This window comes from Sitophilus oryzae, unplaced genomic scaffold (genome assembly GCF_002938485.1).
Source record: "Sitophilus oryzae breed Bouriz unplaced genomic scaffold, Soryzae_2.0 scaffold_1440_pilon_pilon, whole genome shotgun sequence".
NCBI classification, from domain to species: Eukaryota; Metazoa; Arthropoda; class Insecta; order Coleoptera; family Curculionidae; genus Sitophilus; species Sitophilus oryzae.
In genome coordinates, this window is record NW_022146105.1 from 6,224,824 (window position 1) to 6,250,360 (window position 25,537).

Here is a 25,537-nt window from a genome sequence, read left to right on the forward strand (position 1 = left end):
AGGGGAAACGTTTCGAAACATTTTCTGCAATTTGTGTCCAAGATGTTCCCGTTTTCAGCAGCCACTGTTTCTAAATGTGAAGAAACAAAATACCAAACTAAAATAGTCATGTCTGTGTGTGTATTTCAAAATGAAAACAACCATAAACAATGTCCATATCTCCGCCATAATTTTTTTGTCTTAAGATGTTTGTTTTTCGGTTTTCTCGCACAAAAAATGTCTGGCAAAAGCAAATTCATCGTTTAACTTAGTAATATACTTTCATATTTTTAATGCCCCTTCTATATATCATTATTTATTGCTACAAAATATTTTTGTTTGAAATATTTTTTTTTTTTAGAATTTAGAATGAGTGGGAGGGGGGTTAATCACTTCGACCTTACAGATCCATTGTGTCCCCCTTTCTTGAATCATAACTCATCACACAGTCCCAGGGCTTTGACAAAAGCCAGTATCTGGGACGGTTTTATAGAGGGTAGTTCTCCATCTCCAATATCAGTCGTACCAAAATTCATGGCACGAATGGTTGTCGTCTCGGCGCACTCAGTGATGAGGTGTACTGGTGTTTCACCATCTTCCCCACAGAATCTGCATTCGCCGTTTCTTCTTAGTTTCAATCTACTGAGGTGTTCATTGAGGAGACAGTGTCCTGTTAAAACCCCGTGACAATCCGAAGATTGTTCTTACTCAGACCTAGGAAGATCTGTGATTTTTATTGATCATAAGCCCTCAGAAACTTCTTCGAGTGTCCTAGACCATTGCAAGATTTCCATTCCAGGTTGCGGATGGAATCTTCCAAGTTCTTGAGTTCCTCCTTGAGTTGGTTACCACTTGGAAAGCAGAACGGTTCTGGTCCAGTTAGTGGAGTGTTCGCTCCTTTTCTACCTAGATTATTTGCTTTTTCATTGCCTTTTATCCCTTGGTGAGCAGGCACCCAGTGTAGGAGGACTTTGTTTTCTTTGCCTAATTTATTCAGCTTCTCTATGTATTCTTTGACCAATTTCGAATTGATTGAGACTGAGTTGATCGCCTTTAACGCTGCTTGACTATCAGATAAGATGGCTATTTCTTGTTTCCGATAGTTCCTATCTAAGATAAGTTGTACGCATCTCTCGATAGCGTAGATTTCTGCCTGTAGGATACTAGGGTAAGTGCCCATTGGTTCGGAGTAATTAGCTCTCGGCCCAAACACTCCGATCCCTGTTCCCGTATTGGTTTTGGAAGCATCAGTATACCAAGTTATGGTATGGTCTTTTAACTGCTGGGCAAGCGTTTCGCTCTTCCAATCCTTCTTATTGCTCAATACTACATTGACATGTTTGTCAAAGTTGTACGTTCTTGGCATATCGTCCACTGGGAGTTGCAGGAGTGGTATTTCCTTTTTGAGGGAAAGTTGGAGGGATTTTGTTTGAAATATAGATTTTTATTTCTATTTCATGGTTCTAAAAATAAAATTATACAAGGTGTCCCAGAAATAAGTGCAAATATTTTAACTGGTAGTATAGTTCAACCCCAGAAACAAGCCTATGAAGTTTTTTTCTTAAAAAAAAATTCTGAAAATTCGGAATTTTTCGAAAAAAATTTTGGATTTTTTTTAGTTTTTAGTTAAAACATAATTTTTTGATAATATGGCAACATAGGTAGTAGATTAAATTTACAAGAAAGAAAATCCAGAAAAGATCCAGTGGTTCTCAAAAATTTAAGCAAAAAGTATTTTTTTTTTGGAAATTTTCAAAGTAAAATAATTCCCTTATTTTGGACTTATTTGAAAAACGATAAAGAAACCCCTAAAATACTTGCACTTATTTCTGCGACACCCTGTATAAACTAATGTAAGTAGAACGCGTTCTTGTGAGTTTAAAAGCTCAACAACTGATAAAAACACAAATTTTAGTTAAACACGCTATCACTAGCCAACATTACGGAATTTTAATTCATTATTTTATAAAATTGACACGGAGTTGGACACAAATCATCTGCATTTTATCTAAAAAGCTAGAATGTGAGAAAAGTCTAAAAAGAGAAAAACTCGTGTTTCGAAAATGAATCAACAATAAATGGAAACCTTAAATATATGTCCAAAGAGAAAAAAAAAATGTTTGCTGGTAATATATTTCTTTGGTTTTCTGTTGGGTATAGGTAGTGGTTGTTGGCTGTAATGCGTATAATAAGTAATTATAAAATCTCATAATGAAAATATCTTAATTTGCACTTACTATATGTTCTTCTTTTGCTTTTTTAATTATACTATGAAAATCCAAACAATAAAGTAGGGTTATGTTCTTATATTCGACAGAATATCAAATAAATTCTGGAAACTTTTCAGTTTCACAAAAAGGGTATGAAACCTTTGTGTTTAAAAAAATAACTATTTTATTTTTTGATTTTCTTGCAGTGGCGAAATACCCATATAGGATTTTTTGGAGAGATAAATCCGCCACATGCCACATAGGTATAGACATTTTTTAAGATCTTTATTGTTACAACTTATGTAGCGTAACCATATTTTGGTAAAATGTTTTGAAACAGAAAGCGATTTATGTTACGAAACATATGTAATCAAAAATGTGTCAAATTAATTTCAGAATTTTTTTGTGTCTTGACACAAACACCATCATTTTTTCGAAACTGTCGCAATGTTTCTCAGCAGAGATTTTGTTTCTAAAAATGCTACTTGTGCGAAATCTACTCAAAAGCCAAAACATATGGGTGACAGATAATTTTCTAACTGAATTAAAATCGAAATGAAATGATCTTGATAAACTTCAACGTATATCATTTTTTTCAGTTGTTAGTGAGATTGTGTAGCCATAGGATTCCAGCGGAAGAACTGGCAAAAAAAGATGACTTAACATTATTATTCTTAGCCATTACTTCATGGTGTCCTTCATACAATGTGATGTGGAGAAAAAGCGCTGCCGAAGTATTAATGACGTTATCTCGACATGGGCTTACTCCTCCCGTAGTAGGCTATATCCACAGTAAGTTGCACGAGAATTATTTATCAGTGGCGGCTCGTGAGTTATGAAAGAGGGCGGGCACAAAAAAATTTCACATACTATTTTTTGATTATTAAAGATCCTTAATAACAATTTTACAAAGCTTCTGAGACAATGTTGCTTTGAATGTGGTAGACAATGACATGTTAAAACTAAAAGTGTTTCGGACTTCCATTGTCTTTATTTATTTTACTTAACGTCCTCTACATGTGCAACTTCATGAACATAAAAAACATATGAAAAGAGACGAAACAATGAAGTCGGGCATTGCACATCATGTGTGGTCCAAGCACCACAACATAAAATGGTCGGAGGCCCGGGTTGTTCACAAAGAACTCCATTGGAAAAAGCGCAAATTTAAAGACGCTGTACAATAATAAATCGCTGTATAAAGTCGCAGTAATAAAATACGCTGTAACAATAATAAAATCTTTAGCAATCCAAGTATGGAAATTTCAACAATATGGCAACCACTCATAAAACGCTCCAATGCAGGAGGTGTCCTTAATGGAAAACTCATGCTTGACTGCACCCAACAAATTCACGGGTGTATACTCGGCTCTAGTATATAAGCTCAGGATGCTAGGAAGGATGCCAGGCAGCTAGGATTTACTTTAGTTCATACTTGATAACGGTCAGTGATACTTCTGACTGAAACGTTGTGTAAGCAAAATAAATAAAGGCAATGAAAGTCCGAAACTCTTTTAGTTTTAATTCTGAGATAATGATAGAGTTTTCATTGGTCTGTTTAATTCAGTCTCTACATGTCGCCGGCTACAATAGATAACCGAAGATCACCGTATCATACTCAGAATAGGTACATTTCATAATGGTAATGGTGTAATGTAAATACTAAATTAATCCAAATACCATTCATATTTCTTTATATTTATCGAGCTGTTGGGTGGACGTTTACGTATCCAGTACCAGCCGCCGCAGATACCGTATGGCTGAGAAATGAAGGTGCATCTACATTGCTTGCAAGCAGCCCGAACGAACACGTGAAACGTGAAAAACATAGCAAGCAGTCGAAGTGAGATGTTCGTGGCGCTCGCAGTTCTCCAGATTCTTTCGATCACATGAAATACGTTTTTCGACTGTTCGGCTCTGTAACAGTACATCAAAGGGATCTTCAGAAACATGATAAATAGGAGTGCAAAGAATGCAAGCTACTACTATCGTATGATCGAAAATAAACGGCGTCAGCGATGGCTATGAAATGAAGATCGATATCATTTTATATGTAAATTTAAACGGGAAATGTCGATCGGCATTTTCCAGCCAACTGGACGCCGCTTTTTTTGATCATACGGTACTACTACCATTACTCGCCGACGAGTATTTGACATGCATCAGAAGATGGTTACTCAAGGCGTTTTCTTTCATGAACTTTTCTGTGACTGAAAAGGCCGATACTTTATATATGTAATCTCTGTACCGCACTCCGGACATTCAAAAATCTCGTTACTTTGTTGCCTCTTTACTTTTTGATTGTCGTTGTTAACTGAGTTTACAATTCTTCTCCATTGCGTTCTATTGTGCGCTGCTTCTTCCCACTGATTCTGCATGTTTATCCTCTGTAAGTTTTCGTGGAAAATATCCTTGTACTTTTTGAGTTGTCCACCCGGTTTCCTCTTACCGTCTACATGGTCACCGTAAAGAAGAGATTTGAGTAGGCGGTTTCCTTGCATCCTGTATACGTGACCAGTCCATCTTAAGCGGGATTTAGTATTCATAACTTCAGCACTTTCGCAGCTGGCTTTTTCAAGGACTGATACGTTTGAGACATGGTGGTACTATTTGATTCTTAACAGTTCTCTAAGGTGTTTCTGTTGCAGCTTGTTTAATGCATTCGTGTTCCGGCGATACAGCACCCAGGTTTCGCTTCCATATAACATGGTCATGTTTATTATTGCTCGGTACACTTCAAGTTTCGTTTTTGTGCTCAAGTCATGATTGTAGAAAACGCTAATTGTAAAAAATTTAGTAATCATGACTTCAACGCTCTCGCACCTAGCTGTTTTAAGGACCGATACGTTTAACGTTACGTATAATAATAATTAATATGTTATAAGCAACGCAAGCACAATCAGAAGCAAGAGCGCGAACATTATCACAAGGACGCACCTTGACAATCGATGGTAATTTTGGCGAGGTGAATCTCTAGACGTCATTTTGACATAAAAATTGTTAAAAATTAACACTAATTGTAGAAAGATTTAAAAAGAATAGAACGTTTCTAGACACATAAATCTATTTCCAAAAACATTTATTTTCGAATTTTAAACGATCATTTAAAAATCGTTTTTACTAGTATAAAAATAAGTTACAACCTTTGAATAAAAAGATTAAGGAAGGAGTATAATGCTATCCATGTATTCACGCATGGTATACGGACAAACAGCCCTATGGCAGGGATCCTTGACAGTTCTGTTTGACGATTCATTTGACACATTTGAATTTGATTTGATATTTTGTGGATTTGTCAGTCTTTACTGAGCTTATTTTATATTATTTATTCTAATACTGATAGTTGTTTAAAGGTAGTAAATCTAGAACGATTTTTTTGTGCCAGAACTTAAATTAACAGTGACACTTACGATTTATCGAAAAAGACTGTAAAATAGTGGTTGCGTAGCGTGCGGTAGGTCTCGGTCAAAAATCGAGGGAAATAATGTAATAACTTTTCGTTAGTAAGTGACTATATCACATTCATACGTGTAGTAAACCGAATATTTATGAAATTAACTAATTATATATTTTTTCTTGCATTTTTGCTTTTATTTACTACTTGAAAGTTCGTCAAACAATTTAGATACGTCAATTTACCTGCAACTTACCTGCTTCAGTAGCGTATCAGACGTTTGTGTTAATAAATAATTATTATAATTTATCTATTTTTATTAGAAAAAAAAATATATTTTTATAATAATTTACTGTAACTACCAACATTTATTCACAACGTAAAATAAAACAACAAATTATTGAGTCTACCCCACGATTACCCTACATCATATTTTTACACGTTTTGAATAAAATTAGAACGGCACTGATAAACCGGAATTTAAGTCGGCCATTTTAGGAGTTCGTCGTGTCCGATCTAAGATTTTTGATATGCTCCTTAATCTTTTTATTCAAAGGTTACAACCTTCTTAAAGCCAACTGGCAGTAAGCGCCGGCGCCGTTAAGTTATAAAAAAACAGTACGGGCCAAGTAATGACATCTAGGGCTTGACCTGGCGAAAATTATCATCGATTGTCCTTTCCCAGCCCTCCTTGACGCCGTTTTTTTCTCGATCGTATGGTATTTCATAGAATAACCTTAAAACGTATTTTTAGGTAAGGCCTGTGTAGCAGTTTGTATAGAAAACATGAAAAAAGTACCTGAATTAGCGCCATTAGAACTAGTAGAAATGTTTGTAACTGTATTCTGTTTCCTTAAAGACTCTAGTGAAGTCTCAGCAACATTACTAGATGACTTCAGACAAGCCCAAGGATACGCCTTTTTGTCAGAGTTTCTTTTAAAGTAAGCTAATTCATTTTTATTAAATTTTATTTTTGGATTATCAACCTTTTTATTTATAGGCTTGAAAGTGAAAAATCTAACGAGGCCCAAGAATCCATAAGAAACTTAGCATTAATGATAACGTCCTTATGTATGTGCGGGTATCTAGAACTCAAACCGTCTCAAGCGTCAACTGGTTCGCTATTTCAAATGCCTGGCTTTATTTTACCACAGCCTTCTGGAAGAGGGACCAGCGTGAGGAATATCCAGGCATTCCATGTTCTTCAAAACACGTTTCTAAAATCGAATTCTTCGCTAGTTTGCGGTACTATACTCGACGCGATTTCGAGCATATATCATTCGGACAATGCAAACTATTTCATCCTGGAAAATCAGAACACTCTCAGTCAATTTACCGAAAAAATCCATCACAAACCTGCAGATATCCAGAAGAAGTTATTTGAATTAATAGAATTTCTGGTGTTTACCTTGAACTTCGTTCCCTGCAAGGAACTTATATCCATGTCGATATTCCTCAAATCTCACAGCATAAATCACGTGGAATGTAGCACATCCTGTATGAAAACTTTGCTAAGCATACTGAAACATAACGCGCTTTTCAAAGATGTGTATCGCGAAGTAGGTTTGTTGGAAGTGTTTGTAACTCTTCTAAATCGATACGCGAGTTTTTTGGAGACGAAAAAATCGGCGACGAGCAAAGGCAAGAGTTATAGTATTCCGTCTGGACAGGATAAGCTCGGGGGTATGGTTATAGAGGCTATTACGCTTCTTTTAAGTAGCAACAATGCAAATGCTAATGTTCTGAGGGAGTGTGGAGGTGCTAAATGTGTACATGGTCTGGTTCAGTTTCTGGAATGCAGGTAAGCTTCTTGAGTAGTTCAAATTACCCGAAAGTAATTTTCGGATGGAACTGGTTTGAACAGTATACAGGGTCCTGCAATAGTGCGTCGGGCATCTGTAGCTCCTAGAATAAAAAAAACTTGAGAATTTTGTTTAAGTGCAAACCTAAAGTATGTACCAGGATATATTTCAGGAAAATATTTCAACTTCTACAGGGTGGCTCAAAAAAGTGTGAGTGGATCTGGATGATTTTTTTTTAAACGGAACACCCCGTATATTATTGCATTTTTGGTTTCCTTTCAAATCACTTTACATAACCCTAAGATATGAATAAATATATTGCGATAGTTTCAGAGATATTAAAAAATAAATCAAAAATATATATTTTTCAGCCCTTCTTAAAAAAATTTATTAAAAATATAGGAACTGTTTTGAAATCAAAACTATATTAGGTATTTACTTTAGATGGTCTGTACTTACTTTTCTATAAATATGAAAATCGTAAATCATACAGGGTGTTTAAAATTCTACGCCAAACTTTCTAAAATATAAAATAATTTTTCTTTGTTTTTTTAAATGGAACACCCTGTATATTATTTTTTCAATAGACGGAGAATTAAAAAATGAACATTTTTTGTATTTAGAGTATTTCAAAGTTTTTAACGGTTTCGCAGATACGCCCAGTATTATTTCATATGGCGCTTGCAATGGTACAATACGAGAGAAAAATCATAGGGTGGCTTTGATAAAAATTTGCTGTGGAAAATGCCATATGAAATATAAAATCGCAAATATCTGCGAAACCGTCAAAAATTTTGAAATACTCTAAATACAAAAAATGTTCATTTTTTAACTCTCCATCTAATAAAAAAATAATATACAGGGTGTTCCATTTAAAAAAACAAAGAAAAAATATTTTATATTTTAGAAAGTTTGACGTAGAATATTGAACACCCTGTATGATTTACGATTACCATATTTATAGCAAAGTAAGAACAGACCATCTAAAGTAAATACCTAATATAGTTTTGCTTTCAGAACAGTTCCTATATTTTTAATATTTTTATTTAAGAAGGGCTGAAAAATATATATTTTTGATTTATTTTTTAATATCTCTGAAACTATCGAAATATATTTATTCATATCTTAGGGTTATGTAAAGTGATCTGAAAGGAAGCCAAAAACTCAATAATATACAGGGTGTTCCATTTAAAAAAAAACATCCAGGTCCACTCACACTTTTCTGAGCCACCCTATAGACGTTAAAATATTTTCCTGAAATACATTCTGGTACATACTTTAGGTTTCTACTTAAACAAAATTCTCAAGTTTTTTATTCTAGGAGCTACAGATGCCCGACGCACTATTGCCGGACCCTGTATATATATCGAAAACCAAACTATTGTGGTGTTCGTACGTTTTTTTGGACTATCTGTATTTTATTTGAATTCATTTTCTAATTTATTTAAATCAATTTTTCTGATTATCGGTATATAAAACTTTTTATATTTTTGAAAATACAGGGTTGTTCACCACATACGACTATACGCCACGGAGTATTGTTGCTAAACGACTAGGTTTTTGCAAATTGTAAGGTTTGGGTTCGTTGAAGGACTATTAGAGCTACAATTTAAAAATATTTTTACAATATACAGGGTGTCCCAAATAAATAAGAAATATCAAAGTTGTATTTTTTTTTAAATGGAAAACCCTGTATATTATTACAGTTTTAGTTTCTACGATTAAAATAAAGGTAAATAATGATTAAGGTTTAATTCACTTAAAGCTTACCTTTTTAAAAATATTTTCAATTTTGTGAAATTGCAGTAAAAATTTTAAGGCTTAATTTCTCCAAGGGTATCAAAGTTTTTAATATTAAATATTTACTGAAGTTTATTTATTGATCAGTTATTGTGTTGCAATAATAAAAATAATACTACCACATACAGAGTGTCTCAAAATTTATTTTAAATAATTTCTAGCTTTAAACGGCAATAACTTGTTTAATTTAAATGGCACATCCTGTATATTTTATGAGACTCAGATGCCTAATTTAATTGCCTATCAAATTTTATTATACCATTTTTTATATACATATCTCTTCAAGTTTTTGTAGAAAATGCATTTCCTTATAATTTAGGCCCCATTTATCAATATACCCATGGAATATTGACATTTTAGTTTGTTTTTAAAGAAACATATGTACAAAATGTACAGGTGCTAAAAACGATATTACTAGCCCATTTGTATGCGAAAAGAAAACTATTTTTTGATCTTTATAAAAGAGTATACCATTAATTAAATATACCACCATTATTTCCTCCCAAATATTAATTAATTACATACTTAATTGAGTTAGTTAATAAATTATTCAAAATAAATGTGGATTTGAATCAGAAATCAATATAATCATAAGTTATGAAAATGAATGTCTCTGTTATAAATAAGCATTCGTCAAAAAAATGAAATCAAATTTTTTAAGGTGTAAACAGTCAATTAATGTAGTTTGAATGCTGGGATCATATTAATTGGTCCTCTTTAACAAATATTTAAACAGTTTTTTTACTTTTTAATGAATGAAATAAACGAACTATATCAAAAATATTAGTATCTGTACTCTTTAAAAATTTGTTATATCTTTAAAAATAATCTAAAATGGATATATTTCCATGGATATATTGATAAAGGAGGTCGAAATTATAAGAAAATGCATTTTCTACGAAAACTTGAAGAGATACGTAGAGAATGATATAATACAATTTGATAGACAATTAAATTGTGCATCTGATTCTCATAAAATATACAGGGTGTTTCATTTAAATTAAACGAGTTGTTGCCGTTTAAAGCTAGTAATTATTTAAAATAAATTTTTAGACGCTCTGTATAAGGTAGTATAATTTTTATTAATGCAACACAAAATTTAGTAAATAGAAATACTTCAGTACAATATTTGGTTTTAAAAACTAAAATACGCCTAGAAAAATGAAGCATTAGAATTGTTACTGTATTTTGACAGAAACAAATATTTCAAAAAACGGTAAGATTAAAATGCGGCAAACCTTAATCAAATTTACCTTTATTTTAATCGTAGAAACTAAAAATGTAATATACATAGGGTGTTCCATTTAAAAAAATACAATTTTGATATTTTTTATTTATTTGGGACACTCTGTATCTTGTAAAAATATTTTTAAATTGTAGCTCTAATAGTCCTTCAATGAACCCAAAACTCACAATTTGCAAAAATCTAATCGTTTAGCTACGATACTCCGTGTCGTATGTGATGAACAACCCTGTAGTTATTTCATATAAAATGTCTCCAGGAGCAGCTTATAGAGAGAAAAAATGCACTGAGAGAAAAACATGCACTGAGAGAAAAACATGCACTGAGAGAAAAACTTTTTCTCGCTGTTTGTTGTAGAAAGTAATGCTATCTTTCATGGCAATTGGCTACTAGTAGAAAAAGAAAGAAAATTTAAATATAAAATTATTCACTATATTTTTCATTCATTAATATAATTTAAAATAAAATTATTCGCTAAATATCATTTTTGGATATAATTCTTATAAACACACCAGGAAATTATTTTTCTTATAGACAACCTTATCGTTGAGACAAATAGGTACATTTTGACAGTAATGATCTAGCGAGAACCTTGATTTGGCCTTTGTTTCATTTTATGTCAAATATTATACATACATTATAACGTTCCTTAGATATGCTGCTTTGGGAATTATAAGAGAATTAGTACTGACAGGTGGTGGCGACGATGACATGAGCCAATTATTAAACACCCTACATTCAGCACCCAGAACCGAGTTAGATTTGAAAATAGACATTTTAGAAGCATTGAGACTGTGCTTGAAGGAATCTCATAGAACTAGGACTGTATTTAGAAAGGTATAATACAGCTATATATTATATACAGGGTGGTCCGAACTGTATTTCGGAAACTTCGGCAGCATATTCTGCAGATAAAAATTAGTAAAAAAGTTCGTATAAATGTATGTCCTAAAATGCTTAGTTTCGGAGAGACAGGGTGTAGAAGTTTCATTTCTGTTTCGATTTTTTCCAAATAATTTCTGAAATAACGTCAATATTTGGATGAAAATTGGTGTCTGGGAGTTTTTTGACATGAGAAATTTGATTTTGATATCTGTATGACTCCTACTAGTAGAGGGCGCCACCTACATATTTTTTAACTGGTTTGAAGAGTAATAACTTTTCGTCCGTACCTGTATAAAACTACTGAGTAAAAAAATATACATTTACGAAGTTTTTTTACGTGGAAAAGGTCTCTTGGTAAAAATCGCTACGAGTAATGGTTTTCGAGATATTAATCGAAATTATCAATACCTGTCATCATTGACATAAATTAAACATGTTGACTAAATAGTTATTAGACTGATATAGATTTGAAATGTTTTTGTGCCAGAAGTTCAACAGAAACTGTTTTATTATCATTCTTTGCAGAAAAATTTATGATCAATTTAAAAAATAAAAATTTCCCAAATTTATTATTTCAATGAAATAACTATCTACTCAATGTGTTTATTTTTCGTCAATAATGACATGTATTGTCTATTTCCATTCTAAATATCTTAAGAACGGTTGCTCATAGCGATTTTTACAAAGAGCTATTTTTTACGTAAAAAGTCATAGAGATGTATATTTTTTCGCTCGGTAGTTTTATACAGGTATGGACAAAAAGTTATTACGCTTCAAAACAGTTAAAACACATATAGGTGGCGCCCTGTACTAGTAGGAGTCATATTGACATCAAAAACAAATTTCTCATGTCAAAAAACTCCCAGGCACCAATTTTCATCCAAATATTGACGTTACTTCAGAAATTATCCAAATAAAAATGAAACTTCTACAACCTGTATCTCTGAAAGTAAGCATTTTAGGACATACATTTATACGAACTTTTAGAAATGCTGCCGAAGTTTCCGGAATACAGTTCGAACCACCCTGTATATGTTATAGGTTTATAACTATTAAAAAACTAGTAACAATTACTTCATTTTAATTCTACAGGCTAATGGATTTATATACGTAACTAGTGTGTTAGTTGCTCTGGAAGGTAGATTAAACCAGAAAGAAACGAACCCGCAAGTGATGAATCTTTTGATATTAGTATTCCAAACGATTTGTACTGCGATGCGTTTCGAGCCGGCTAATGCGAAATTTTTTTACTATGAAATTTGTAAAACTAGTCTCTGTGATACCCTGAAGCTGTTGGGATGTTTTTCCACGGAAAAAGTGACAGCTATTAGTGAGAGCGATTTTGAATCGCCGTCAAATAACTATCATGAAATATTCCATAATTTGTTTGTAGGATCAGTGAATAATGTTAAGTAAGTTTAAATACACATATAGTTCATATCAAATAAACTTTTAGTCACGTGATGAAGCTTGACCGGCACAGCGTTGCCCACTTTTACATATTTTCTTTTAATCCACATATTTTAGGAAACGATAATAAATTGATTTATGTATAAACAGTTATTATTTACATTAACAAAACTCACCTTCTTAACAGAACTTAAGTGACATAAACCAACAACGCTTTATTGTACAGGGTGAGTCAACGATAGAGTAAAGTCCATTATCTCATTTATTTCGAGGTTTACAAAAAAATGTTAAATACAAAAGTTATAGGGAAGGTTAAGATACACATTTTAAGATTATTATAGAGTATACAGGGTCCTTCAGAATTGTGTGGCGGATATAACATATGTTTTTTTAAATGCAACACCCTATTTTTTATTTTATTTTTAGATTCTGCGTAAAATTCTATAACTTTTTTATATATAATGTTATATACCTAAAATTAATGGTTTTTGTAATATTTAAATTTGTTTATACAAATGTTAAATGGCAGTGTGGTAAAAAATTGTCAGTTGTACCATTGTTTCTGAAGTTGGAATACCAAAATTTGGTATGAAAGTTCTATAGAGATTAAAAAGAAGATATATGTTAAGATATTTTAGTTAAATGCTACAGGATGTTTAAAATATATTTATGAATTTCAACTACTTAAAATTAAAAATCTCAAATTTTTTAAATGGTACACCCTATATATTTTCATTTTTTCTGATAGATTTTGCAAAGCTCTTCAACTTATATTAAGTATGTCATATACTTATTTTTAATAGTTTGCGATTTATTCCAATTTTTTCTATTTTTATCCTAATTTTTAATACAATTACGCTATAACATCATAGTTGCCGTGACAAAACAAACATATTTATTACTTATTTTTAACAAGTAGTTTAATAATTAGTTACAATTGTTATTATTAGTCAAAATTAACTAATTTTACTCAAATAAACTAAAATCGTAGTCGTGAATTTCTTGGTGTATTTCTATATTATGACAGTTGATATTTGGATTTTCCGTCGGGCCGAATAGCCGCAGATTAGGGTAATACTAACTAGATTACCTAATTATTGACGACTACTGATATTGAAATTTTCTCCGACATACAGTAAATTTTTTTTTTCGTAGTAATTCTGGTTTATAATTCATTTCGTAAAGCCATAAGCATAATTAATAAAGCATATTACTACTGCCACAAAATCGTCCCATTACACACTGAAAATATTATAATATAATATAATATGAAAATGTTTTCTAGATAATCTACATCTATATTCTTATAGTACTTAGCAAAGTACTATATAATATATAGTACTGAACCAAAAAATATGTTTATTTTGCCTTGTTCGTGTGCATCAGTCACATTGACTAATCCATTTTTAGGAAAATCTGAAACTATTACCTCTACCTCTACCATTTATACAAATTAAACTAAAATTCACTTTTTGTTCTTAACTTGCTTAACAGACATATGAAATTTTGATAATAATTATTTTTTTTGTCATGGTAACTATGATGTTATAGCGTAATTGTATTAAAGATATGGGTAAAAATAGAAAAAATTGGAATAAATCGCAAATTATTAAAAATAGGTATATGACATACTTAATAAAAGTTGAAGAGCTTTGCAAAATCTATCAGAAAAAATGAAAATATATGGGGTGTACCATTTAAAAAAAATAGATTTTTTAATTTTAAGTAGTTGAAATTTATAAATATATTTTAAACACCCTGTCGCATTTAACTAAAATATCTTAACATATATCTTCTTTTTAATCTCTATAGAACTCTCATACCAAATTTTGGTATTCCAACTTCAGAAACAATGGTACCACTGACAATTTTTTGCCACACTGCAATTTCACATTTGTATAAACAAATTTAAATATTACAAAAACTATTAATTTTAGGTATATAACGTTATACATAAAAAAGGTATAGAATTTTACGCAAAATCTAAAAATGAAATAAAAAATAGGGTGTTGCCTTTAAAAAAAACATATGTTATATCCGCCACACTTTTTTGAAGCACCCTGTATACTCTATAATAATTTTAAAATGTGTATCTTAATCTTCCCTATAACTTTTGTATGTAACATTTTTTTGTAAACCTCGAAACAAATGAGATAATGGACTTTACTCTATCGTTGACTCACCCTGTACAAAAAGTCAGAATAGCTTCATTGACAAAGCATTTACAAAACAAACAAAAGCACAAAAAAAAATTATATAAATAATTAAAAATATCATACAATACAAATCAATTTAAAAAAATTTACGTCATTAAAATTACAAATAAAACATACATGGACATTGCAGAACACAGGCGTATCAATAAAATTTTACAAAAGGAAAATTGTAAATGGATAAAATCATGTAAGAGTTATAAAATATTAAATATTAAATACTAAACCTTTAACCAGTGTGTGAGATGAGCAAAATTTTAAAATTCAAAATTGTTCATGATTAAACATCAACAAAAAAAGTCGTTTACCGTATATAGGACTCTCTCCAGTAAGTATGATTTCAGAGCTTTGCGAAATGCGGGAAAGAATGAAAGTGACTTGATATTCAAAGGCAGACGATTGTACCTTTTTTTGGCATTGTACAGTATTGAGCCTTTAACTAGTTCTGAGCTCGGGGTTGGCAGATAAAGATCGTGCTCCGCATTCCTAAGTGGATAGTTGTGAGATGGCCTTTCCGGAATAGCAAACGGCTTCAAAAATGAATATGGAAGGAAGAGTCAGTATTTTGGAATTTTTAAAGAAATTCTGGCAGTGAGTTCTACTGTTCAGCCCCAATAAATATTGAACTGCTCTCTTTTGAAGTTTGAAAATACGATCAAATTTTGTCGCGCAGCAAGTACCCCAGAATGGAAGGGCATAATGAAAATGCGACTCAAAAAGGTGATAATAGACCATTCTAGAAGTTGATAAGTTAAGTTCCTTAGAAACTGATCTTAGCGCAAAACACAGGCAGCGCTTAGTTTCTTTGATAAAGCTTCGATGTCCAAGTCCCATTTTAACGAGTTGTCTACAACAAGTCCTAAGAATTTCACAGAATCCACGACGTCAATAGTGGTGTTATTAAGTACAAAAGGTTGTATAGTACTTTTTTATGATAAAACTTTAGTTTTTGAAAGGTTGAGGCATAGGAGATTAGAATTGCACCAAGATTTAATGGTACGTAATAAGTCATTGGATATAGTATTATATAGTGCCATAACATCTGGGCCGCTCCAAGTGAAACTAGTATCGTCCGCAAAGAGGCAGATTTTACCGCTAATGTCTAGATTTGCAATGTCGTTGATAAACACCAGAAACAAAATAGGGTCAAGTACTGAACCCTGAGGAACATCACATTCTATAGACTTACAAGAAGACATAGACGTATCAATCCTCACAAGCTGCCTTCTGTTGCATATTACTTAAGCCATTCGAGCGGCACTTCCCTGAATCCATAGTATTGCAATTTGTTAATTAAGATATTATGATTTACACAGTCGAAAGCCTTAGAGAAATCACAGAAAATTGTAGCTGTAGAGTGATGGTTATTCAGGCTAGAGTATACATTATTAAACAGGTCGAACATAGCATCATTTTAAGAGCATTTTTAAAAACTCTCGTGTGAAAGCTTTAGTGATTTGTCACACGGTGGCGCTTTTGAACATAATCGAAGCCTGAAAATGCTAATATTTTAAATTTTGAGGACTACGCGCCGCGATATTTCGTACGGTGTTGCCAAAACATATTTTATTTCTCGATCTTTAAAGAAATATGTATTGATTATATATTTCGTATTCGTTGTACATGAGGCATCCTAAGGCTATAAAAACGTAGCTATGAAAATAAAATTTTAGATTTTTAATTTTTTTGTACCTTCTAATAAAAATTACTTCTATTCCAATAAAAAATTAACCAGTATGATTATGTGTTATCTGTGCTAGTATTAGGAAACTGGAGTAAATACGGAGAATATTAATTCGTTCTCTAAGATGAGCACTACTAAGTAATTTTTTAAAATTCGACCCATAAGGGGGTGTAATTAGATAAAGGGGTGTAATTATACAAAAAAAATCTGTACCTACAAGGAGTATGAACTTTTGCACAGATGTGGCGCATTTGAACATTGATAAGCGATTTTTGGAAATGTATAGCCTAAGGATAGTGAAACTGGGGGGTGAAATTTTGTACAAAAAATGTTAGTTCTAGGAGTATGAAATTTTGTACAGAGTTTCCTTAAGTGACGAAAGTGAGTACCCAGAAGCTAATTCTTGACATTCGTCCCCTAGAAATAAGGGATGAAAATTTGTACAAAAATTTGTTACAATCGGTTTTAGAAGTAGGAAATTCTGAACAGACGTTCCTTATGTAACGTAATTTAGCACTAAGTAGCACTTTTTGGAAATTCGCCCTCTAAGGGTGTGAAATGAGGGGTGAACGTTCTGAAACAATTCTTTTGAAGGAATATGAAAATTTGCACAGAGGTTCCTTATGTAGCGTAATTGAATAATTAGAGTGATTTTTGGAATTCATTCCTTAAGGGGGTAAAACTAGGGGTGAAAACTTGTATAATTTTTTATGTAAAATCCGTTCTAGGACTAGGAGTATGAAATTCTGTTCAGAGGTCCCTTAAATGATGAAAGTGAGTACCTAGAAGCGAATTTTAGGCATGCATCCCCTAAAAAATAAGGGATGAAAATTTGAACAAAAATTTGTTAAAATCGGTTTTAGAAGTATGAATTTTCCAGACGTTCCTTTCCGTAATTTAGCATTAAGAAGCAATTTTTGGAAATTTGCCCTCTAAGAGTGTGAAATGAGGGGTTGAATGTTCTGAAACAATAAATTCTGTTCAAGGAATATGAGAATTTGCACAGAGGTTTATTATGTAGCGTAATTGAATAATTAGAGCGATTTTTGGAATTCATTCCTTAAGGGGATAAAACTAAGGGAAAAATTTGTATAATTTTTACGTAAAATCCGTTCTAGGATTAGGAGTATGCAATTTTATACAGAGGTCCCTTAAGTGATGAAAGTGAGTACTCAGAAGAAAATTTTGGACATGCACCCCCTAAAAAATAAGCACTCCCTATAAAACAATTAAAATAAAAAAAATTGTCTAAAAAATAAAAAAAAGTTGGGGTGGACCACTCTTATCACTTAGGGATATAAAAAATAGATAACCTGGGAATAGGTTGTGACCAAACCAAACCAAACCAGACCTACTGAATATACATATAAAATTTTATCAAAATCGGTCTAGCCGTTTCGGGGATGCTAACAAAATATTTAAAAAAACAACCCCTATTAAAAAATAGGGGATGATGGTAGAACGGTGAAAATTTTGGGTTCTTTGTATTTTTTAATGCAAAATAAAAAAATAAAAATATATTTTTTTTCAAAATATAAAAAAAGGTTGTGACCAAACCAAACCAAACCAGACCTATTGAATATACATATAAAATTTTATCAAAATCGGTCTAGCCGTTTCGGGGATGGTAACAAAATATTTAAAAAAACAACCCCTATTAAAAAATAGGGGATGATGGTAGAACGGTGAACATTTTGGGTTCTTTGTATTTTTTAATGCAAAATAAAAAAATATTTTTTTTCAAAATATAAAAAAATGGGAATGTGCTACCCTTATCACTTAAGGGTATAAAAAATAGATAACAAACTATTTTCAGACCTACTCAATATACATAATAAAACGTCATCAAAATCGGCTAAGCCGTTTCGGAGATGGTAACAAAAAAAACAACCCCTATTAGAAAATAGGGGATGATGGTAGAACGGTGAAAATTTAGAGTTGTTTGTATTTTTTGAGGCCAAATAAAAAAAATATTATTTTTTCCAAAAATAAAAAAATGAGGGTGGGCTACCCTCTCGGCTACCCTTATCACTTAAGGGTATAAGAATAGATAACAACCTATTCTTAGACGTACTGAATTTACATATAAAATTTTATCAAAATCGGTTAAGCCGTTTCGGAGATGGCAACAAAAAACTTAAAAAAACAACCCCTATTAAAAAATAGGGGATGATGGTAGAACGGTGAAAATTTAGGGTTGTTTGTATTTTTTACTGCCAAATAAAAAAAATAAAATATTTTTTTTTTCAAAAATAAAAAAAATAGGGGTGGGCGACCCCGAGGGGTGAACACTTAGGGATTTATGGTGTACACATGAGAGGATTTCCAGGGAATGTACCGAGGATGTAGTGGATGTACCAAGGATGTACTAGAGGATGTAGGGGATGTACCGAGGATGTAGGGGATGTACCGAGGATGTACCGAGAATGTAGGGGATGTACTGAGGATGTACTAGAGGATGTAGAGGATGTACCGAGGATTTACAGGGGATGTATTTCGAATTATTTGGGGCGTAGTTCGCCGAATGCGATGTTTCAAGTCATCCAAATTTGTGGGTTGGCTTTTGAATACTTTTTCCATAAGGTATCCTCCTCGGTATCCTCTTAAAAAAGTTTTTTTTTCTGATGTTTTTTTTTTCACTTTTTAATTTTTAAATAATAACTCCAAAAAGCTTGGATTTGGGTACAGCACTTACATGGAAAATATTCAGAATTTTAAGAACGAGGTTCTTAAAGCATAAAATTATTTTACCCATAGGTAATATTGTTGCATCCCCGGATCATCTTAAACGTTTAATTGAAGATCTTTCAAAAGACAAACGTTTATTGTCAATGTCAGACCTAAAAGCTGAGGATAAGATGAACTTCTCCTCTGCCGAAAAAATATGTTCTCTACAAGTAATCAAATTGCTTGAAAATGTTGCTGGTAGTGAAGGTACCCGAGCCTACTTGAATATAATGCATCTAGCCATATCGTCTTATCTAGATACGGGCTCTGACATAAAGACAAGAATATATAATATCTGGTATGTTGTTTTTTTTCTCAGGATTTGGCGAAACTGGCTTGAAAATCATCCAAACTATAAAATTGGAGCTAATTTCATAACAGCCAATTGTTATAATTGCTTAGAGCTTAATGCTCATGCATTAATTAACCTAGTTTGCAATTTCCGTGAAAATCCCATTCTTACGCAAGACATGTTTCTTCCTTCTTTATTTTCTAGTCAAACGTGCGAGAAGATGTTTCGGGCTACAAGATCAATCACTTCGACATTTTCGACAGTAGTCAACTACAGCATTAAAGACATCATGCTACGTATAGACAGGATCAAGGCAGTAAACAATATCTTAAATGATCTTAAAGATGTGATTTTTGCTCGAAAAAGGGCAAAAATATCTACTGAATCACACTCACAATTTCAAGATCTTTCTGACTCTTGTTTAGAAAATGTAGTTTAAATGCTCTAAATGATGCAATACAAACTACGTGCGACTTGGGAATTGAAGTTGTTGATAACAGTTGGAATATCATATCTATACCTGTATTAAAAAACCCTACCGATGAAAATGAAAGCGACAATCAAACAGAAGAAGTTGTCGGGGACCCGGTAAGTGATATGGCAACTTTCGTAGACGAAGAAACTGTACCAAACATTCTTAGTGCCCTACCAGTTGAGTCAGGAAACTCAGATAACCTGGATAATCAAGAAAGTAGCTTATTTATAGATTTATGCAACATTTCATCGGCAGGAATAGGAGAAGAACTTGTGATGAACGATTTTTCAGCGAAGTTCGTCGAGGGAAATAATGCGGGTATAAATCAGCAGGCACCCATGGTTCGGGTAACCATAGGAAATAAAATTGCAGTTATAAAAAAATCCTCATTGTGTTGGCTTCTTGACGAAAAAAAAAATTGGATCGCCTAAGACGATTTATTTTAAATAATCCTAAAGCGGACAACACTCGTGTCAAAAAACAAAAAAAAATCGTCAGAGTGCAGTCGAAAAATAATAAAAAAAAGAGAAATTGCCAGGCAAAACAAAAAAAGGGAGGTAGAAGAATTTCTTCATCTGAAACATCTTCGGAGGATGATACTCATATTCAATATGATGACAGTAGTGATACTGAGAGTTTTTGCAATAACAGCAGTTATGGATCGGACCAAGACTCAAAAAATCAAGATCAAGATTGAGATCAAGACTCCAGACTTGAGCCAGAAGTTGAATTGAACAAATTTTATGCGGTTTACTACGATTCAGGGTGGTTCATCGGCGAGATCGAAGCAAAAATGGGAAAAACTTTCAGAATGAAATTTCTCAAAGAAAAAAAAATGGGGGTTTCTTTTATTGGCCCAAAAAAGCAGACACAGCGGAGGTCGAAAAAGAGTTCATTTTTTTCGGCCCTCTTTATTTGTCGCCTGATTTGGACGGGAATTTGCAGTTAAAAAATGATGATTATCAAAATATATCTTTTGCCTATTCTCAAAAGAAGTAGCCCTCCTAGGATAATTTTTTTTTGAAAAGAGAACAATGTTAACTTTTTGTTTTTTTTAATCGAGGTTTTTATATTCCTTTCAAGGATTTTTAAATGTTTTTCTTTTTTATTCATTGTACGAGTATAAGACTGAGTTTGTTACGTTATTGTTCCTATTAGGTAATATGATTTACTTTTGTTAATTTACATAATGAGTGTATACAGTGAACAGCATTACAATTCGGACACATGTTTTTAATAACAATCGGTATTAAGTACAAATCCTAATCAATAAACAATTCAGTCAAATGCAGTGCCGCGCGAGGTGCCGCGTATCTCTACTACATAATCATAATACCACAGCAATCCCAGAACTTTAAAATATGAATTAGAACTGAACAGAATAATATGATTAACAGAATAACAAAACAGAATTATATAAACTATAAACAAAATAGAAAGTTAATGCTCTTACCACTGATTTCATTTATGTCAGAATTTCGACACAATTCATGTTTCAAAAATTTATTGTTTGACATTATTTCACGACGGGTATTCAAAAACACGTGTCCAAATTGTAATGCATCTCACTGTACCTAGTTTTGCGTAATATCATAATAAGTGTAAAATATTATTATATATACAAAGAAATATGTAACTCCAAATGTTTAACTTGCATATTTTGTAAATTTTATTTATATCAAGGTTTACTTGTTTTTCAGTTTTTACATTGAATTAAATAATAATAATAATAATTAATAAAATAATAATTTTTAATAATTTTTTTTAAAGCAATCATATTTGAAACTAAGTCTACCTTATTTATGAGCTTTGAGCAAGATGATGTTACTCCACAACATTGTCACCAGTAAATCCTTGAGTAAATCCCATATGAACACGCGTTCATATAACATCATCACTGGTCCTATACAGAATATTAATATCAATGCGTGTTAAATCATTGATAATAGGTACCTTTGCTATAAAAAAGCTAGGATAAAAACTAGTAGTAAAATTAATCTCCTGAAGGATATCGAGAAATGGATATCGTCATCACTATGAAAAAAATACAATAATTGTGCCACCTAACTTTTTAGCAATGATTTTATTATATTACTTTAAAAAAAATATAATACATCAGCAGATTAAATTACAAAATATGGATAGTTTCCATTAGCATGAGCAGTTTAAGATATTTTTGGAAAAAAGTCCTCTAAAAGGGAGGGAACTTCGTTTCCAAATATATCTTAATCTGCTAAATGTAAACCTCGATGTAAACTACAGGTACATATTTTTTATGTACGTCTATCATATATGGACCTTCATAAAAGTGTTGCAATACAATTTTGCACTAAAATAAACGGGGGAGATTATATTCTGGGACTTTCAAATTTACAGGGGATTTCCTATAGACGGTCTGCCGTTGCAATACCCGGTATTCTGATTGATATCTATACCTATATGATTGATAATAATATGAATAAGAACTAAAAGGATGTACCGGGGATGTACCGAGGATGTAGTGGATGTACAGAGGATGTAGGGGATGTACCGAGGATGTACCGGGGATGTAGTGGATGTACCGACGATGTAGGGGATGTACTAGGGGATGTACGAAGATGTAGGGGATGTACCGAGGATGTACTGGAGGATGTAGGGGATGTACTAAGGATAGAGGATGTAGGTGTACACTTTTTGCCCTATGTGTTTACCCCTCGGGCGACCCTTATCACTTAAGGGTATAAAAATAGATAACAACGTATTCTCAGACCTACTGAATATACATATAAAATTTCATCAAAATCGATCAAGCCGTTTCGGAGATGGTAACAAAAAATTTAAAAAAACATCTCTTCGTCAAAAAATAGATAACCTGGGAATAGGTTGTGACCAAACCAAACCAAACCAGACCTACTGAATATACATATAAAATTTTATCAAAATCGGTCTAGCCGTTTCGGAGATGGTAACAAAAAACTTAAAAAAACAACCCCTATTAAAAAATAGGGGATGATGGTAGAACGGTGAAAATTTAGGGTTGTTTGTATTTTTTAATGCCAAATAAAAAAAATTAAAATATTTTTTTTTTCAAAAAATAAAAAAAATGGGGGTGGGCTACCCTTATCACTTAAGGGTATAAAAAATATATAACAACCTATTTTCAGACCTACTCAATATACATATAAAATTTCATCAAAATCGGCTAAGCCGTTTCGGAGATGCCAACAAAAAAAAATAAAAAAACAACCCCTATTAAAAATAGGGGATGATATCAGAACGGTGAAAATTTAGGGTTGTTTGTATTTCTTAATGCCAAATAAAAAAATAAAAGCATTTTTTTCTTTTCAAAAACTAAAAAAAAATGAGGGTGGGCGGTAATACCCTTAACTGATAAGGGTAGCTCTCTCGGCTACCCTTATCAGTTAAGGGTATAAAAATAGGTAACAACCTATTCTTAGACGTACTGAATAAACATATAAAATTTTATCAAAATCGGTCAAGCCGTTTCGGAGATGGTAACAAAAAATTAAAAAAACAACCCCTATTAAAAAATAGGGGATGAAGGTAGAACGGTGAAAATTTAGTGTTGTTTGTATTTTTTAATGCCAAATAAAAAAAAATATTTTTTTTTTCACAAAATAAAAAAATGGGGGTGGACTACCCTTATCACTTAAGGGTATAAAAAATATATAACTACCTATTCTCAGACCACTGAATATACATATAAAATTTCATCAAAATCGGTTAAGCCGTTCCGGAGGAGTACGGTAACCAAAACTGTAACACGGAAATTATATAGATAATATTATGTGAAAACTGCGGAGTGCGGAGAGCGGAGAGCGGAAAGACTGATTATAGCAATACATGAAATTTAAAACTATAATTTAAAACTATTCAAGAAAGTACACACAAAACAAGGCAACGCCGCGCGTCTATTCGTTTAATTCCGAGCAAAATAGCGAGGCCCCACGAAGTTGGGGCCTCGCTCGCCAAAGCGAGGCCCCATCGACATGTCAGATTTTGATGCGAGACGAGACTTCTAGGGTATTAAGATATTCTTTGGTAGTAAGTACTTTATATTTAAGGAGAAAAGATAGAAGCTTTTTTTTAACCAATCTTTCAATGATCTTAGATAATGTGGGCGCAGGAGAGCGCAATTGGGGCGATAGTTCGAAGCTTGATTATGTTTTGTGAATTTTTTTTTCTTTCAGTCTGTGAATTTTTTAAGGTGAGATATTTAAGGCAGTTTGGAAAAACTCCTTTTTGGAATGACTCGTTAATTAGAGTAGTAAGATAGATTAACGTGCCTTCCTGAAGTTCAGAGAACATTTTGAGAGTAAGCCCATCAGTCCCAGGTGAGGATTTGTTTTTAATACTTTTAATTGTACTACGGAGCTCATATAATGCTACGGGCGTGAAGAAGAAACTGTGTAAATTCTCATTTGCTTTAGGGAGATATGAAAGTGAATCATGGGAAGGAGTTATGGTGTTCACTAAATTTTGAGCCACATTAACAAAGTAAGTGTTGAATTAAAGACTGTGCCAGACGAAGAAGTCTTATTCCTTAAGTCATTTACAATAGCCCAAGTCTCCTTAGCAACATTACCGGATTTGGCTAGCCTCCCATTATAATAAATGTCCTTGGCAGCTTTACGATAAACCCTTCTATAAATTTTCACGTTCAATTATGAAAGAAAACGCTGTCTGAATTTTTTAAGGTGAGATAATGAGCGCATGTTCTTTGCAGATATACGCAAGCCTGTCGTAGACCAGGGTATACCTTGCTTAATTTTGATAGGCCTAAGAGGAAACGTCTTGCACGCCAGATTAGACAAGGTATTTATAAATCTAGAAAATTTGGAATCGACGTCAGCCGAGAGGACAAACCACTCAGTTGTTAGGCATAGGTGGTGAAAATTTAGAAAATTTTTATCCGAAAAAATACGGCCCAATTTGCGCGAAGTATTTTCGGATTTGGATTGTGGCAAAAACGTTGTCAATACTGCCTCATGATCAGAGAAACCTGAGTGAAGGACTCTACAGTCAACGAATTCCGGGTCAAAAGACGACACGACATAGTCTATAGTATTAGAACCAGTTTTAGTTATTCTAGTTGGTGAGTCAATATGCATGAGTATAGTATAGACTCCCTAGCTGCACCAACACTGGAAAAGTCAATATTTAGATCGCCAAACAAAATTAATTTACTTTTTATAGGTGGGGATTCAAGCAAGTTAAGCAATTTTTGACTGAAAATATGCACGTCAGCGTCAGGTGTTCTGTAAATACAAATAATATATAGGTCAAAAGCATTATGATAAACGACGTAAAATTCAATTTTTTTTCGGATATTAGAGTATTGAACTTAGTTACTGCCGAAAAGTCGTTGTTAGTAGACATTATCATAGTACCTCCATGAGATGAGTTACTTCTATTGAATCTAG

The 25,537-nt window shown here is 32.5% G+C and overlaps 1 protein-coding gene across 1 annotated transcript in view; it reads left to right on the forward strand.

Moving 5' to 3' along the window:
• Positions 1-25,537, forward strand: part of LOC115876921 (WD repeat and FYVE domain-containing protein 3) — a 103,733-nt gene that overhangs the window by 11,811 nt on the left and 66,385 nt on the right. The window contains exons 4-8 of the mRNA XM_030892968.1: positions 2,789-2,981; positions 6,338-6,524; positions 6,584-7,384; positions 11,082-11,265; positions 12,406-12,725. Of these exons, the coding sequence (XP_030748828.1) occupies positions 2,789-2,981; positions 6,338-6,524; positions 6,584-7,384; positions 11,082-11,265; positions 12,406-12,725 (1,685 nt within the window). The remainder of the gene's footprint in view (positions 1-2,788; positions 2,982-6,337; positions 6,525-6,583; positions 7,385-11,081; positions 11,266-12,405; positions 12,726-25,537) is intronic.